General features: G+C 40.8%; 2 protein-coding genes across 4 annotated transcripts; one reads left to right on the top strand and one right to left on the bottom strand.

The window, feature by feature from the left end:
- Positions 1–191: 191 nt before the first annotated feature.
- On the bottom strand, positions 192–7,692 carry msh4 (mutS homolog 4). Of its 3 annotated transcripts, none has more exons than XM_042388911.1 (20): positions 7,298–7,692; positions 6,293–6,466; positions 6,049–6,212; positions 5,826–5,936; positions 5,538–5,653; positions 5,276–5,449; positions 5,018–5,190; positions 4,852–4,919; positions 4,594–4,668; positions 4,445–4,509; positions 4,153–4,322; positions 3,919–4,055; positions 3,349–3,500; positions 2,691–2,815; positions 1,812–2,012; positions 1,591–1,667; positions 1,357–1,485; positions 972–1,146; positions 811–899; positions 192–516 (listed from the first exon to the last, which is right to left on the bottom strand). In XM_042388911.1, the coding sequence occupies exons 1-20, from the start codon at positions 7,503–7,505 to the stop codon at positions 319–321; spliced, it is 2,781 nt and encodes a 926-aa protein (XP_042244845.1). In that variant the 5' UTR covers positions 7,506–7,692; the 3' UTR covers positions 192–318. The 3 variants fall into 3 exon arrangements, with proteins under 3 accessions (XP_042244845.1, XP_042244844.1, XP_042244846.1); XM_042388910.1 differs by having other exon boundaries at positions 1,591–1,709; positions 7,298–7,690; XM_042388912.1 differs by having other exon boundaries at positions 1,591–1,709; positions 3,349–3,452; positions 7,298–7,687.
- Positions 7,693–10,011: 2,319 nt separating this feature from the next.
- vcpkmt (valosin containing protein lysine (K) methyltransferase) lies at positions 10,012–11,873 on the top strand. The gene is made up of 5 exons (XM_042388913.1): positions 10,012–10,318; positions 10,478–10,591; positions 11,107–11,179; positions 11,282–11,401; positions 11,525–11,873. Exons 1-5 carry the CDS (start codon positions 10,062–10,064, stop codon positions 11,627–11,629), a joined length of 669 nt encoding a protein of 222 aa, XP_042244847.1. The 5' UTR covers positions 10,012–10,061; the 3' UTR covers positions 11,630–11,873.
- The last annotated feature ends 7,142 nt before the right edge of the window (positions 11,874–19,015 follow it).

Genomic DNA, 19,015 nt, shown 5'->3' with positions numbered 1-19,015 from the left:
GGAGTGACAATAAACATCTTGATCTGTTGTATTCAGTTAACTAACCACACTTCATATTTTTTAAACCTCCTAAGGTATAGGATTTCGCATATATATTATCTATATCTTATGATACATTAAAAATAATATGTATAGTTTCATATCATTTGAAATTGCCTGTATGGCCAAAAAGGGACCCATAACCACTGGAATTCAAAGAAATGCATTTAATGTAAGAAATAAGCAAATCCATAGACACAAAATGCTTACTAATGATCATCGTCACTTTCATTTTCCCCAAGTGTTTCACTGCCCCTCCCTACAACAAGGCTGAGTCAGTCATTCCTCATCGGTGTTCTTGGATGCTGGCAGCCCCGCGGCCTGCAGCTCTGCCTCATACTGCTTCCTCAGGCCCTTCAGATACATACGCAGGCTGTCAGGGTCTAGTCTGGAGTTCCTGGCAGTCTGCAGGAGGCGAGTGGCCAAGTGGTATACAGCTCTCTGTCTCTGTGTTTCCGGATCACTGTGATGTTTGGCCTAGAGAACGATAACAAAACACACCGTAAGTCTGTTTCTTTATCCAGCACTCATCTGATATAAATTATTAAGGGAAACAAAAACATCTGTGATATTTGTCATCAGATGCCACGGCACGACATTTTTCTGTGGCAGTCTGTAAAATGAAAGCTTGGTCTATTGTTCCACACAATGTTGGACATGCTTTAAAAGCCCCAAATAAAATGTACTTTAAACATGACATATGCACAGCAAGTTGAGTCACTAAATACCGTAGCACAAAAAGAGGCTATATCAGATCTTTATGAGCCATACCAAAAGCTGCTGGCTGACTTTGGAGGCAATTGTCTTTGCCTCTTGAATTATGCTTGAAGGGAGTGAAGTCATTTCTGCTGCTCTCAGACCTAGAAGAGCAAAAATAAGTTCTGTAAACACTTTTCACAGCCAATTTCACTGAGATTTCACTGTCTCCGTACCATAGTGTCTTTCTTCAGAGCATCCTCGACTCAGCAGGTGTGTAAACAACACACTTTCGGCACCAGTTTCACCACTGCGCGTGTGCTGAACCTCCATGTGCTGGTTCTCCACATTGGGATAAAGAGATTCCAGTTGGCACAGCTCAAGAAAGTGTGTGGCAAACAGGGTGAACGCCTGTGAACAGCAGAGAAACAACACACACCTTAAAGATTATAACAGAGCTATCCAAATACTTATTTTACTGCTTTACTGTTGATCTAAGAGGTGTACCAGAAAAGACAACAGCAGTTAAAATGTTTAATATAGCCTGTAGGAATCTGATTGGTCTGGTTTTCGGTATAGGAAAAGGCGTGGCAGTGCAGATAATATTGGTGCATACTGTACCTTGAGGCTAAGGAGGAACTCACAAACTGAATGACAGATGCCGATGCCTTCCTCAGCACTGGTACCACGCCCCAACTCGTCTATGATGATGAGGGATCTGTCACTTACATTGTGGATTATGTAAGAGATCTTTGGGGAAGAAATATACAGTCATTCATAATGTAATGATTTCTTTCAAACCGAATGTGAGTAAAATGAAAGGATGCAAGCAGCTGTAACATGAAAGAAACATACCTCCTTCATTTCCAACATGAAGGTGGAAGAGTTAGTTTCAAAATCGTCATCCACACCAATTCTGGTGAAAATCTGGTCTGCGACACGAAAAGAGGCATACTCAGCAGGGACAAAAGAGCCTGGAATAATAATGGGGATTTGCTCAGAACTCAAATCAATGCACAGCACTGTGCAGCTTTGCATTCCAAAATTCACGTGAGATGGAAAAGTTTGCTGCTGACCTATCTGGGCCATGATCTGACACAGCGCCACCTGTTTGAGATAGGTGGATTTCCCACTCATGTTGGGCCCAGTGATGATGACAAAGTTGCTGCCCTCGGAGATGTAGCTATTGTTCGATACAGGCTGCTGTCCAACCAGTCGCTCCAGAATGGGGTGACGACCCTGCTTGATGGCCAGCGTGTCTGTGAACTCTGGACGCACTGGCAGACACAGCAGAAAAGAGGCGACAACAATCAAAATACCTTGATTTGTTAGTGTTTTGCTTATATAATAACTGTCTTTCATGCCTTCGTACATCTAAATTGTATGAAGTAGTGTTTGGAATATCTGTATAGCTAGTTAACTGTGACTCAGTGATTACTGATACTGTGTATATTATATAAGTGTATTGTTTCATGGCTGGTGAACTGAGGGTGTGTCACATATAATCAAAAGTGACTTCTCAGAGAGTTGTGCACAGTGGTTACAGTCAGCTAGCTCCTCTGGTGGGGAGATTTGTCTTAGTAAATACAGCACACCAATGCACGCTTATGTAACAAGGGTAATCTGAGTACAAGCTGGCTGGGATAGATGGGGGCAGGCAGTCAGCACGTGTCTATGGAGCGACGCTTTCAGACAGCTGAGGGCCAGCGCTCACCACCCACGTGGCTGATCGAGCTGGTGCTGTCCATGACCCACACACAAAAAAGAACTGAGGCCAGCAGAGCTGCCAGCTCTGGAGAGTACTTTCTGGTTGTCATGTGTGACACTGGCTGGGCGCTGCTGTATGTGCTCACAGCACTCCCTCAGACAACAGATCAGACTAATTCAAGGTTGATTTGACAGCCTGACTGACTCGTCAACGAAAATCAAATGTGATTCAAACTTACTATACTTACCATAGTCTGAGATGGTGCATGCATTTGCCAGTGACAGCAACATGTCCAGCATAGACACAGCATCAGAAAGTTTGTAAAGGCAGTGGATGTGCTCATGGATAGTGCTGAGCAGTTGACATATCACCCTGTATTGAGACAAGTTAGATGTTGCAAGGGCAAAACACTGGAGGACAATTATATTTGAAAAACAGCACCCTCTGGTGGTAGAAGGTAAAAGTCAATAAATTGATCAAAATCAGCAGGTATTAAAATGAAAACTTGCTTAGAGAGAGTCTATACAAACCTGCATTGGCCCCTTTTTAACAAGTGAGTTGACTAATTGGTTGTTAGGTCTTCTACTAAGGTCTACAATTATGTTTGTGATCAGATATTTGATAGTCATTACAGTATAATGACAATTCACATATCTGGCAATAAATGATAACATGTATCAAATTGATCAAAATCATCTATGGAGGAAAAATAAAATAAGAGAAACAATTTTATTGATTAAACAACTAATCAATTAGTTATGGAAATCCTACCAACTCAGAAATTCTTTAGACAAGGATAGCCATTGTACAAAGCAGTCTTTCTTTTACTATTATGTAAAGTATAATGACGTGTGTGCAATACATTGGTGTGCTTGTTTCAAGCCACAGGATCATGAAGCACTCACACATAGGACATGTGAAAGATCTCCCTCAGGGCCTCATCACAGCGGTCATTCATCTTCATCACGTCCACGGTAGTGAAGCCATAGTTGTCCCTGTGCTTGGTTACCTGAGGTGACAGATGTTCACACACACACACACACACACACGGTAACACCTAATATATACATAATAACACAGGAAAAAAAAACAATAAAGAGGTATCATGTGAATAAACATTGTTGTATGTCACCAGACAAACAGGTGGCTACACCATTTTATTATAATTATACTTACATATGACCATGATGATAAAATAATGGCTTTTCATTTCATCATTTTTTAAAATTCTCAAAATGATGCCTTTAAGAAATCAACTCTCTCCTTTCCATAATGCCACTGGCCCTTATTACAACATCTTTTAGATTTCAAGATACAACAAATGATTTCATGTGTAATATAACATCACAACAAAATGATTGAAGTGCTTTAAAATATTTGAAATTGTTTCCTTCATTCAAGGCTGGCACTGAGTTATCTTGTTTTCCTTTCTATTCTTTATCCGTCTGTTGGTCCCTGTCTTTAGTGGACTATACCTTGATGAACTCTGAGGGGAGTTTCCCCTCAGGTAAGACCACTCCTTCAAGCTTCATCTGGATAAAGAAACCTCGAGCTGTGCTGAAGCTAGTACGCATTGGCAAGCCATATTTCTCCCCCATCTGGTTCACTAGTCCTGTGCAGCACAACGGCATTCAATAAGCCTCACAGAATGAATACTTCACATAAACGTTGTAAACCAAAGATATTAACTGAACAACCAGAACAAACACCTGCAATGTCGTCCACGATCTCGGTGTAAGCTCTCCGGGCAATGTCCAGGAACTCATTGATGTTGGGGCGTACAGCATAACACTTCTGGGTGCGCATGTTCAGGCTCCCCTTCAGGTAGGTAGCATCATCATTAATTACTGTCTTGATCTGCTTTAGGATCATGTCGAATCTGAGAGTGCAAACAAACAAATACAGTGCATTAAGTTGGTAAAAAGTAAACTGTGGTGCATTTATTTCCACAAAATGATGAATGAATGAAAAATACATTTGATTTGGCATAAAGTTTAGTACCTGTTGTCTTCTAGTGAGGTGCTGTATGCCTTGAGCAGAGCTGTGTTGCAGTTCTTCAGCACCATCTATTCATAAATTGTAATGCTTAAAAACGGAAAAAAACAGTTTTTTCTCATTCATTTATGGCATATAAACCAAAATACACGCACCCTTAACCGTGGTACGAGATCTAATGTGTGTTTCAGCTGAATGACATGTGTAATCTTTGCTTCGGCAACCTGAACCTAAAAAAATAAAGTTACAGTACTGAAAAGTGCACAAAGACAGAAGAAACTAATATTTCACACGTGAGCAGTTTTAGGCATTTCAGAATACACACAAATGGTACTCACTCACATAATGTCAAGGCTTTCCATAGCAATAAAATCAATTAATCAATCATAAGTAATAAAAAGTACTTTGAATACCGTTTCCTGCTTTGGGATTTGGACAAGAACAGAAAGCAGCTGGTCGATGTCAAGGAAATGACCTATGGCTAAGGAGGGCAAAACAACAAATATTGTCATGTCGTGTCTTGCTCTTATCATCAGTATGCACAATATTCAGTCTGATTCAAAACAGTTTGCTCCTGACCATTCTTCAAGCCAAAGAAGAGCTCCTCGTCCTGCAGCAGCTCTTGTATTGTGTCCAAGCGTATGTTGATTGTGTCCACATCAACCAGAGGCTCTAGTATATTGGAGCGCAACCTCCTAGCACCACCAGGTGTTTTTGTGTGGTTTAGTACCCCTAAAAGAGTATGCTCACTCCTGTGTACAGACAAAGACAAATACACTGAACACATCTATGTTTATGCAAGTGCTACATACAAAGATGATGCTTTCTATTGTTTACCTGTGGTCTCTATTATTGATCACCAGCTCCATGTTAGTGGCAGATGCTGAGTCAATCATGGCTGTCTGTTCACTCCCTTTAAAGCTCACTTTGAGAGACTTGGCAGCGTAGACAGAGTTCTGGATGAACTCTAAGTACTTCAGCAAAGCAGCTGCAGCTGCTAGGCAATAATACCTGAACAAATCATGACATTTTTTAATAAAAAAACTGTATAGTGTTACAGTCTATCTATTTTGACATAATATTGTACTCAGAGGCGTACTTAGCTTGCACTTCCATGATGACGGTGCCAAATTCTGGAGCACACAGCTGCTGAATGTACTCCAGTCCTTTCCTCTCATTAAAATACTTCCTTTGGATTGCAGTGAAAGCTACACCCTGACAAAAAATGATGAAAAAAGCAAATATTACTCACACTATCATTTGACAAGGACACATGTCAGTTGCTAACAAAGAGAAAGGGGAGCAAGTGAGGGAGTTTTCTGTTTTTAAAATGTCTGTCTGAAGGATTTGTGTGTTTTGCTCATGACAGCTATTTCTGAATTGGTACCGGGAAGTTCTCGGTGATGAGGTTGAACAGCTTTGTCCCTTTCCCCTTCTCGCTGGCTGTGTCTGGCATCAGTATTTCCATTGGCACCAAGATGTGAACCTTGGTTATGACCTTCAGAAGTGTAAAATATGACTGAGACATGAGTTCTTGTATAAGTGAAGCAAGTATTATGCTTACGCTAATCTGGCATGTAGTTTATAGCTTTTGACAATGCATTGGTTACCTTGGCATAAGTCCCAGTGTCTGCAAACTGAGAGAGAACAAGCTCTGGGTATTTCAAGTTGAGACTGGCCATGCCAATCTCTCCCCTGGCCAAACCGCGCCCTTCGACCACTGCCACAATCACAGATGCACCAGAAGTTGGAGTCGCAGTGGAGCAAGTTGTTGCTGCAAAAACAAATCAAATGAAAGAATCTGCCTCAGCTGTTTTTCCACCTTACTTGAAACATCATCTTGGGCTGAAGTACCGGTGTGATCAGTCAGTGGTGTCCGTGCAGGATGTGTGCCTGTGGCCCCTGCAGACCCAGGGGTCCTTCTGAGTCTTGGTGTTCCTCCACGGCTGCGGAAGGAGGAGCTGTCTGAAGTACAGGCAAGGAGTGATGCATTTGTCTTGCCTGACCTGAAGCTGTGGTGGAACTGACCTATGTCAACACAAAATATAAGGAGAGGGTCTGTGTCATTATATGATACTGATTATAGCCCCTACAGTGGGTTGTGGAGAGAGGGATGTTACACAAGGTGCTCAACATAATGGACAACACTACAAAGCCCCTACACAACCTTCTGATCAGACAACAGAGAGTCTTAAATCGGAGGCTCCTTCAGTTCCGCTGCAATAAGGACTGTTACAGGAGGTCATTCCTGCCTACAGCAACAGCCATCTACAATGACTCCCCTCTGTGCCGGGAAGGGAGACTCCTCCACTGAGTGGCAATGTACAATGAACATTTTACATTTAATTTGCACATTAATAGCAATATCTTCCCTTAAAGTTTAAAATATTGTTTCCATTCTTATTTTTTATTCTACTTATTTTTATTTAGTACAGTACTTTTGTATAAATTGGTCATTCACACACAGACACAGACCCCATCGTGAGTGTTTTTGTGAGCTACGTGTGTTTTTTTGTCATCTATGTGATGACTACTACTGCTGTAACACAGAAATCTCCCTGTGGTGATGAATTAAGTACTCTTATCCATCCATCGACTGTAATGCCCTGTCCAGCCACAAAGTTGAGTCTTACAAATGTGACCCCACAGCACTTGTATAATCTACTATCAATACAAATTACTTCATGACTAAGATTTGAGAAATTTTAGGTTCTAATAAGTCACTCTCGTTGTCTTTTACTGACTCTAACCTCATGAAGTCTGGCTTCACTCTGCTGGAGAGTAAAAGTTAGCTTAAAAGTTAAAATTTAACCCAAAGCTTAAGTTAGCTTAAACTACTCTGTCTATCCATAAGATCACCTGAGGCTGCTGGGGGGAGTGTTGGACCATGGCTGGAGCTCGTGCTGCCTTCATCTAAACTTTGGCGGGATGAACTTGAGGAAGCTGAAGCCGGACCGTACGATGTACTGTCGTTGAGTCCGTTTCTGTCAGCTGGCGACACCGGCCAGGTTTGTCCATACTGTGAGGTACTGTCGCTGGTTACCTCCTCTGTGCTGCTACGAAACATTTTAAAACCTCGCACTTATCACCCAACCCATGTGTGCAACTTTAAAATAATGTTAATATGCTAGTGACGACAGCTGAATAAGGCCTCTGTCTGCTAACTGACAAATGTACTGGAAACATTAGCGCGCGATCATCCTCACCAGCAGGTAGCATCTGCGCATGTCAGTGAACGCCAAGTGCCATTGACTGATGGACATTTTTGATACGTTTATTGATCTGTAGAGTGTGACTTGATTGATTGATTGATTGATTGATTGATTGATTGATTGATTGATTGATTGATTGATTGATTGATTGATGTTGGGCCCCCAACAACTCATTTGTATATGGTGCATGTAGGGTTTCTCCTTTTCCCGTCACACAGGCTACACGCATGAATGCACTGTACACCTAATTGGTCAAAGCCAACAACACAAGACAGATAAGGACATAATATTGTGAAAGGATTAAAATAAGTAGACATTAAGAGACAACAGTGATATGCAGAGTAAACTAGGCTGTCTATGGGCCTTGTCCATGGAGTTTTAGTTTATACACACTATAAAAAGAAGCAAAAGGCCTCAATAATCTAATTAGAAATGTGGTAGCCTTATCTCATGTTATCAGAATCTGTTTTATTAGCCAAGTATGCAAACATACAAAGAACTTGTCTTGGTTGCTCCCACAACATACAAAGTAATGTTAAAATTAAATTAAAACTTTACGATCTATTTACAGAATGGAATGATAATAGATTTGAAATAGGATATAAAACTTGAAATGAAATATTGACTGTACAAAGGAAATATGGACTGTGGACAAAGAGATGAAGTGCATGAAATATATAAAGATGACAAGTGCAAAAATGGAATGTGACGTGCAATAAATCATTTAATGTGCAATGTACAATTAATGCAATGTACAATGTTAAGTAGATTTTAGCCTTGTTTTTTTCCAGATCAGATCTTTGTTTGAATTTAGGTCTTGGGGTCCTTTTGAAATTCTGACTTTACCATCAAATCATATTTGAGGTTTGACACAGAGACAGACAAATAGAGACAGTGCTCATGAGAAAGATGAATACTTTTAAGTTTGTTGTGTAGCATTGTCAAAGTCCTATTGTAAGTATTGGTTTGGTTACTTTTGCATTGAAAATATAGTAAATGTAGCCTAATGCTTCAAAACACAAACTAAACATTCACAGTAAAGCATAAAGAATGAAGAATGTTTTACATTTCTTAACTATTTCTTCTATTTTTCTTTGATTATAGCGTTTATGCTGCACAGAAATAACCATTATCCCGTCAAATGACAGTTCACCAGGCCAAACTAATACAAAATGTGTTCTTGGTAAGACAGTTGATATATTATTTTATGATTTCATTGTTTCATTCATTCATTAGATGCAGTCTAACTGCCAGAAGTACAGTATTTCAGAATGTTTTTTTAGGAAAGACTAGTGTGTTTTTTTTGCTTTGTTTTTTAATTTTTAAATGTTACACCTATGCAATGGGTAGCAAGACATGACTTGGCTCAGTATTTGCTTTACTCCTTTATTTCTTTCTGGCAGAGGAAAAAGCAGAAATTTAATTTGTTGATTGTTTTGACCAGAAAAGGAACTAATAGGAGTGAAAAGGAAAAAAAACTGGAAAGACAGGGGAAACAGCTAGAAGAACTAAAGCATATACTTGTGTTTGACATATTGGCCATATTGAGCCATATTAACAGTGTCAGTTTCATTCTCATCACAGTCGTAGCCTGTGGCAGTCTTGGCTACAAATGTAATTAAATGTAAATATGTGTTGTGAAAGTGGAGGCCTGTAGGATTGTTTAATGTCCACTTGATTTGTCAAAACAGTTGTACAGTATTGCTGTGGGCATGCCATGACTTTCAATTGTATATTTATTACCATGGAAAATATTGTACAGGATGAATAGTTGCATTTTGTCGCTTTTGTTTTCGTGTATTTAATTTTACCCAATCTGCATTAGACTTCACACTTTTAATCTGGAAAAATCATACCATAGGCCCACTTCTGCACAGTCAGTATGGCAGGACTGGACGACATCTATATAATCTACAAAGACATGCTGGTGCTGGGAGGATGGTGGGCTGGAAATGAAGGGAAGAAAATGTCATCACTCGTCTGAGAATAGGACACACAGGTCTCAATCATACATAATATAAAATAGGCAAGCACCCAACCGGAAAATGCACACGCTGTAGCCAACCAGAAACAGCTGAACATGTACTATTTCATTGTAGAAAATACAACATCAAGAGAAATCACCTGCTTCAGGCTCTAAGGAAGGCAAAACACCTCGACTTTTCATTGTCAGGTCTCTTGGGAAAACAGCAGGCAAGATATACTGTGACATTATTAAGTTTTCAAAAGAAACTGAATTAGCTAAAAGAATCTAGAGGGTTTTTTTTTCTTTTTTTCCTGCACAATCTCTTGTTCCACACTCCAGTCCGATGGGTGGCGGTAATGGGCCTCTAAGCTGGTTTACCAATCGCCAATAAACACTAAAGAAGAAGAAGAAGGAGGAGGAAGTTCTCGCTCCGGCCGCAGCCAACATGGCGACGGAAGATGACCAGAATAACTACTTTGTGAGAGAAATTGAGAAAAACGACGGTTCTACCCTGAAAGTGAAGCAGTGCTACATGGGGGATGTTGGCTGTGTGGTTTGGGACGCAGCCATTGTTCTTGCAAAGTATTTAGAGACTAAACAGTTTTATGAGCCGTCCGCAGGAGTGAATATGTGGGCTGACAGGAGAGTGGTAGAGTTGGGAGCAGGGACAGGAGCTGTTGGTTTGATGGCAGCAACACTGGGGTGGGTTGACTGTTTAGTTTGTGCCTGTTATTTCAATATTAACATGCATGATTTGTCGCATGACCAAGGTTGGCCAGCTATCCTAGTTACGCTGTTGCTTGCACTACTTAATTGATGTATTAAAAACACATTTCCATTACTGTGCGTTAAATCTCTCAGAGCTCAAGTTACTGTGACAGACCTGGAGGATTTGCAGACACTGCTGAGAGTGAACATCAAAGAAAACCAAACACTCACCAGCAGCGGATCCATAACTGCCAAGGTACTGCAATGGTTTGTACTTATTTTCTATTTAATGTTTGATTGGATGTATTTATGTTATATTCATGTAAAATCCCATAATCTTATAGCCTATTTGCACATGTGTGATCTTTGATCTAACAGGGCGTGTTACTTTAATACAACTTGTATTATTATTATTATTATTATTATCATTATTATTATTATTATTATTATTATTATTATTAATAATAATAATAATAATAATAATTGCACACTGCATATACTGTTTACTCCTTGTCCATATTTTGTACATTTCATCTCATTCTCATCAATTTAAAATTCAAACATGTAGCAGCTCTTCTCACAATTTCTTTCTTTCTTTTTATATTACTTGTCCCACTTAATTTTGTGTATATTTTTGATTGTTATGCACCACAACACCAAGACAAATTCCTTGTGCTGCATGTGTAAACCTGATTCAGATTCAGATTCTGTTATATGCTCAGCACATTGTAAAACTTGTCCATATGGTAACCATCTGGTTTCTAATTTTTTTTCTTGTAAAGGGGTGAAGACGTGTCTGACTTCCTGCCACCTCCACACTACGTCCTTATGGCAGACTGCATCTATTACGAGCAGGTATTGTACTACCACTCTATACTTACAGGTTTCAGTTGAAACAGCCCAAACCAGGAGTACAGCACTGTATTTCTCATTGAGATCCAACTTATTTCCACACAGTCTATTGCTCCACTGGTGGAGACGTTGAAGCTGCTTGCAGGACCAGAGACCTGCATTATTTGCTGCTATGAGCAACGCACTGAAGGTGTCAACCCAAAAGTGGAAAAGCAGTTTTTTGAGGTGAGAACATAACAGTGTGTTCTATCTGTAAATGCTAATAAATTAATATGTAAATGTAAAGAAGCTGAGATATTTGGTGTCCCATCTCAGTGAGTCACTGTGGTCTTCTGTGTTATCTTTTAGTTGCTGGAGCAAAGCTTCAACTGTGAGGAGATCCCTTCAAGCAAACAAGACCCAGAGTTTAGTAGTCCCGACATCCACATCCTGCACATCAGAAGAAAAGTCTGAGTTTGTGTGATGAATATGTGCCTACGATTAGTAGTGTTCCAACCTAATACCACACGGAAACTGGGATACTGAAATAGAAATCTTAAAGTCTGTACCGGCATGTGTAGAATATTCAATACATTGTAATTTCTGTTGTCTTTTTAAAAAAAACATTTTTTTAAAGGAAAGTATGTCCTAATATATCACTGAACATTGTTCTGATGTGTGATCAGAATAAATGTATTTATAAAAAATGGTGAACCCATTGTGGAATGTATTTTTTCATACTATACTATAGTTACTCTCAGTAGTGTCACTGGTTGGTGTAATTGTAGGCTGTGACGGTAGATGGCAGACATGCACAAGCACAGACCTGACAGCTGTGGAAGCAAGAGGGTTACATACAGAGACAAGGAAGGTATTGAATGGTTGTTTTTTTGGTGTTTATTTGGATGTTTCAACCCGAGTCTTGCAAATGTTGGGGTTTTTTGGTCTGCTTTTATGCAAAACACAGTTAAACAAATGTGAAATTTCAGAGTTTGCAGCCCAGTGAACTGCAAGAAGCTACAAACATGAAACTTGCATCTGCACTTCAGCACTCCCCTTTTTTCTGTTATGCATGATTTAACGTACAGTGTAGGGTTATTATATTATAATAATACATATATTTACATATTAGATAAAACAAATGTCATCATGTTATCTCTTGAGACCGTCCCGCAGATATAAGCACCTACTGTGTGCCATTAATTATTGTCAGAAAGCTTTCCATTGTAACTTACTGTATTTCCTCTGATTGTGAATGAAGTACATAAATCACGACATTGCCTGTATGTAACACTAGGGGGCAACAGTTGCATAAAACGACAACAAAAAAAGAAAAACTATGGGTAAACATTAAGTCTGTGCTATAAAACTGCAATTACATCATTAATCTAAGGGTGTATCTGGTTGTCACAGAGCTAGATATTTAAATTGTGCTCAGACTACAACTATTTAAACTTAGTACAGTCAGAGAGATGGAGAAATAAAGCATGACTAAAATTCACAATCCATATGTTTATGTAGTTTACACAGTTTTTAAAACTAAAGCCAACATAGTAACACCGGCTCTCTCAGTGTTTGCCTTCTATGCGAGGGGAATTCCACGCCAAGCCCCAGATTAGGTGGAAGATTATGGCTCTTTTTCAAGCATAAACCATGAAGTACGCCCTATACTCCCACAGGCATGCAGGGGCCCCACACGGCCTTTCATGCTGCTCTCTGTTTACACAGTGGAGCTGTAGTGTAATGAGCAGGGTGGCCTCCAACGCGCAGGCCAAATAAAAATGTTAATACTGAAGTTGACGGGGTGGGGTTAACAGTAAAGGTCCAATTAAATATTCAAATCACTTTATAGAAGTTTGATTATGCATTAATAAGATGTGATCCTCAGGAGCTCATGCTAGTGTGATTCTCCACAAGGATCCAGGAGTGCAACCTGTTAGCCTGAAATCTGACACTGTAAGGGAACATCTGTGATGGCCTTGTGCCTCTGACTCATGAGTATTCCTGAATTTGGGCTCAAATTTATAATTAGATTTTTAAAAACTGGATATCTATGGATAACTATCTTTATAATCCAGTTCTTAACAGATGCTTTATCTTAATTTACAATAAATCCTTGATCAAATACATGATGGGAGCTTTTATCAAGTGTTTGCTCTTCCGAAAACTCACTCATGTACAAATACAACCCTTTCTGTCCCAACTAATAGATTCATTATTAACCAACATCCCAACAATGATTGTGAAATGTTTGAAAGAGAGAAAGTCAGAGGTGTGTTTGTGTTGAATTGTAGGTTGACCTCGGAATCCCTGTAGGCCTTGATCGATGATATGGCCTATGGCAAGAGGAGATTAATTGCAGCTTTTTTCTTTTGTTTTTTCCTTTTACAAATACTACAAATTAGATAAAAACACCACTTTTCTGGTGTCTCACTTGTGCCTTTGGCAGCTGGACTGTAACAGTCAAAATCGGGCCACTATTCAGGTTTCCTCTGGCTTTGACCAGGATGTGTCCAGCTAATTAATTTGACTCACAGCTGGTAGTAAGTCTGTGTCCCTCAGTGTGGTGGAGACAGGACCCAGAGGGGTTTATGGGGGGGATTAGTAGGGAGCTCCACTATTCTGTGTCAACATCTCACCCCCCTGGCCACCCATAGCTCTCCCAGTCAAATCAGTTAGAATCTATTTTCCTTTCTCTCCTGGTGGTGTTCTCTCCTCCATAGATGTAAAAATAATTAAAATAGTATAGTCATAGTCTTCGTGCCGTTGACTAATTAGGCTAGCACTACAGGGGAATACAGGGAGGCTCACAGTAAAATGAGGACAACCCACAATGAAACACTGGTGTCTGGGTAATCTGTCATAATACACATGTTACAGCTGATTCTGGTGAGCGTAAACATTCATTACTGAACATGTGGCATACATGCTGCATGCACCGAGACAGAATGAGGGCAGTTTCTGCCAACAGATGGTGCTATTAGTAGAAACAACTCATAGCTGAGTAGGAACCTGCAATAAGAACAACACAGTTGAAGTCCTCATGAATAACTGAATAAGCCTGTAAGTTGCACGATTGAACAGTGACTGCTCATTAATTATGGTACAGATGATGAAATTGTCTTTTGTGTGTGATTACAATGCAACCTCAGGCCAATCCACACATGGAGCACGCTGGGAAAACATCTGCATAAGCTCCGTAATCCGCACGCCTTCAAAACGAGGTAACATGAGGGAGCAGTGCAGCGCCCCTCCAAACCAGATGGGTGGAGGACAGTCCGACTCCAGCGCCTGTGTTCTGTGCTCCACTCTTGCTGCATCACAGCCAAGTGACACAGAGGATCCTTTGTGTCACCATCATCATCACACTGCCTGGAGCCAAGAGACACTGTTCCAGAAAGGAAGACTCATTTTCTCACTAACTATCAGGGAGTGGCTCAAGAATAGACATCAAACTGGGCTGATTAAAAATAGAAAAGGGTGCCTAAAATGTGTCCTCTTATCCTTCCACACACACACACACACACTTCCACACACCTCTCTCTCTCTTTCACATAACAAAAAGTGAGTCTGCTCAACTTCATGCTCTCACAAATACCACAAACAGACATCAGGCCAGAGCTCCATTTTCCAAAATAGAGCATGTGATTACTGCTGTTTTTCAGCATCTCGAATAATGAGGTGCAACAATTCTTATAATGTGTGGCACTCTTGCTCAGTGGATTTGAGAGCAAAGAGGTGGTACGGTGCCATCTAAGCAAAGCCTGACAGGACAACTAGCTTATAGAAACCAGCCGACCCCCCCCCCCCCCCGCAACCCCCCCTCCTCCTCCCCGTCCCGCAGGGAAACAGGAGGAGGGCGGGGGTGCTGTTAAGACAGCTGTGCTGCAGTTGACACAATCCCAGAACTGTGAGAATATTGTGAACACTTGCCTCCTTCTACTATTCCTGCTAACGCAATATCAGAACTATGACTTGCCTGTGATTGTCTATATATAATCAGAAATGTGGGAACTAATCTTTTAGTATTGAGTATTGATATTTGACAATTGGTTTAAAGCTGGAATTCTTTTATTTTCATATTATTGATATATATTGTATGCTCAATGAATGCAAACATGGGATCAGTAAAAATGTAATAGTGTATTGATCCATTGCTTGAAATACCACAGGTTTTGTGGAGACCTGACTGCCTGTGTCTCTACGGCATTCTAGTGCAATGATGTATTTGTCATCATTAGGATGTGTGGCGGCCCGGCACTGTAGCGAGAACTGCAGAAGGGAGGGAGCAGCATGTGTATGTGTGTGTGTGTGTGTAGCATTTCCCTGAGTCATTACCTCTCAATAGCCTAAATCTGGACTGTGTGTATGTGTGTGTGTGTGTGTGTGTGTGTGAGTAGCAGAGCCTGACTTGCCAAAGATCTGAGATTTCCTCCAAGCTCAAACTGTTGTCTAATACAGACGCACTGTCACTCGAAACACTGACTCTTCTGTAATTACAGCGATCTTGTCAGACATACAGATGTAGTCAGTCATGGAGCGTGACAGTGCGCTGGCGAGCTGCTGAAGGAAGCCTTTTGAGGTTGCTTTGCATGGATCTCCATCATTCTGTCAGTCAGCCTGTGGGAGCTGTGAGAGAATACATGTAGCTGGTGGATAGTAGTGCTGGGTGAATGGCTTCTATCTACATTGCTGCACACTTTGATGTTTAAATCGTCCTCTCTGAGAGTGTTGAGGAGGTTATGTAAAGCCAAATTTACAGATGCCACATGGCAGAGGTCAGTGCTCTGTGTACTGTACTGTAAGCATTGGGCAAATATATTAAACAAACACATGATTTCATTTTGGGTTTCAGGAACAGATGCACTTTGGAGCCAAGAGACCACAAGCTATAATACCCGCCCCTCCTTTTTTCTCTACTGTAGCATTGCTTACATCTGAAGGCAAGATGGTTAACACTCAGCTATGATCCACTTTACTCCCTGTCTGTTACAGCTGGGAAAACACAGCATATGAGTCCAGGGACAAACTGGTTCACACTTTCTCACAGCTGTGTTAGACATCCTGCAATCCTCGAGGGGAACCATGTGGACAAATTTCAGGTTTTCACATAATGGAATATAAATAGAAGCCCCGACGCTTCAAAAAATGTAATGCGACTTGGATTGGATGGTTTTTAAAGTGGAAGGAAAGAATATGATTATAGGCCGGCCAAACTGTACCAACAAAACTGTATGGTTAGTGGCTTAAATCGTGTACTTAATGCTTGTATGAGTACTGTATCCATCCATTAAAAGACAAATTGCTTATGTCATGTGGACTTCCAACACTTCATGAAAATTTTCTGCTCCTCTGAATTTGTAATTTCACCACAGTATGTAACCTTCAGCTGCAGATATGACTGGAATGTATTTTGGACCAATGCCTGGAGTGCACATTGGACTTCACAGCCTCAGATTTTCAAACTTATTTTACTAGCTTATACGAAAGTAAGATTGTTAGATTGTTTAGGAGTAAAAAACCTGCACTCACGCACCTGCACTCAAAGTCACAGTATAGACAAAAAAAACGACGCAACTGTGCAGGCTTACACGTTTTACAAGGCAACCAAAGGCTTGCATTTGCCGTGGCATTCGAGAACGTTAACCTCAGCAGGAAACCTGAAACAACTTTCAGGCACTTCCGCACCCATTTTAAAGTGAGCCCTGCGTGAGTTCATTATTAACAGCTTAGAGGCTACAGAAGGTGCACAGGAATTAAAGGAGGCTGTTTGACTGTCCTTGAGGATAAGCAGCCGTAGAACAAAGCTGAGTGAACTGTGGCTTAGAGTAGGTGTTCCCTCCTACCATTTGGGAGATAAATAAACCGCTTTAATAATGGTGTTCGCCTCTGTGCATAAGAATATCTGTGTCTGCATGCATCACAAATCCCTAGCTGGGTGTGGCTGTTAAACTGTAGGCCAACATTAAAGCCAGCAATGACTATATCCGAGCTCTCAGTCAGAAATGTGTATGAGTGTTACCTACACTCTAGACTATTCTACAGAGTTAAGAGGAAGTGAAGACAAGTGAGGATGGCAAACAACACCCACCAAAAAAACCACAAAAATGATATCAGGCTTTTGTAGGTTTGTAGGTATGTCAGGAGTGCAGCTGTATTTACTATCACCACAGTTATACCTAAGCTGTTTTTAAATCTTTGCCAAGATGAGTAAGAAAAGGCGAATTGTCATTGCAACAGACGGTGAAAGTTGTTCCAGGATTGCAGAAGTTGACCTCTTCCCACTCTTCCTCTTTCCATGTAGAATAGAGGAACTCACTGGAAACTTGCAGCACAGTCTGCCACCTATGTAACACCAAAACCAACAGGGCACGCTGGCAGAGATCCCATCAGAGCGTCGTCGTCATAGGAACTGCCCCAACAAATAGACATTCTGGCCACCTTAGGCAAATCTGTCACACACATTCCTATGCAAACTAGTGGAAATGTCTAAGCAAATTTGCCTGCATATTTTACAAATTTTGACACCTTTGAATTATGGAAATCAAGCGCCTGTCGGATCAACTGGTGAGACGTGTAAAGAACCTGTTGCTGTGCTGTCAAATGCAGACATGTCTGACACTTCATATGCAAGAAGACTGAGACTCATTACGTGCAGCGCCTATTACTGAACTTCTTTCTGTGACCTGAAACCCATTCCTGACCTTTCCTCTCAGGAAGTGAAAGGAATTCCAGCCGGCCACAGAGGGAGTTGACAAAAAGGCCAGGAGGTCTCATCTTCACAGAGGAAAGGCTGTAAAAATCTTTCTTACAGTATCTGTCCTTGCCCCGGGGGCCCCCGGTGCTGCTAATAAAGCTGTGAGGATCATATGGTTGTAATGAAGTGGTGGGAACCAAAGTGGCCATTAGAGCCCAATTAAACTGCCATCAGCTTCTAATGGAGGCCCTTGACCAAGCCTTAACTGAGAAAGAAGAGTATTTACAAATACCATCGGAAGCTCCGATACTGGCTCAACTTGCAGCTCGTGTTTGATGATTTCGATTAATGCTTCTCTTTTTATCTTTAAATCACAGTTGCATGAGGTGTGCGTGGGTTGTGTGAACATAACATCTGTAGCAGAGGCGTCATATCTGTCTATGTCACCCGACCTGTTTGACGGAAACGTCTGTGGCGCTAAAGCAAACATCCTGAGGCCTCCGCAAGCAACTTGCTAAGGACCAGATTTTCCATACAGTGAGTGCCATCGTGATTATACAGCCAAATGTCTGTGGACGCAGATGCACGTATACACAACGACAGTGTCTGATTGTTAGTGAACACTGCAAATCCTCTGCTCGTCCGCTTGAGAGGCAGAGGGCGTGCAGCCCATTCTTGTAAATGCAAACTCAGCTTACACAGTGCCAGTTTTTATGTAGATGTGTAAAAACACTGGGAAAGACAAGCGCCCTTCAGAATGTTAAGAGAAAAAAAAAAATCCTGAGAAATCTGCAGAATAATACCAACTAATCTTTTGTAGCCCTAAACAGCGGTTTGTCACCATCTTTGTCCGGAGTGAAAACACTTGTTAATCAGCTTTAAAGGAAACTAAAACATTCTTTCATGTGACTCAGCAGTGTCTGTTTTTAACACTTAACAAGAGTTCTGTTCAACTTTTAAAGGAATATGTATTAAAATACCTAATAACATATGCCCCAAATCTTTCTTTCGCCATGAAAATGTGATGCAGTTATGCCGACTTAAATTGGGAAAGAATGACTATTCAGCAGCAGCAAGAATTTAACAAGGTCAGTATTTCAGGAGAATAGAAAAGGGAAAAATAGAGACCCCAAAGGACATGGACCTCATCTTCCTACCTTGCT

Source organism: Thunnus maccoyii, chromosome 16 (assembly GCF_910596095.1).
Source record: "Thunnus maccoyii chromosome 16, fThuMac1.1, whole genome shotgun sequence".
Classification (NCBI taxonomy): domain Eukaryota; kingdom Metazoa; phylum Chordata; class Actinopteri; order Scombriformes; family Scombridae; genus Thunnus; species Thunnus maccoyii.
This window is presented reverse-complemented; position numbering and strand designations above follow the sequence as displayed.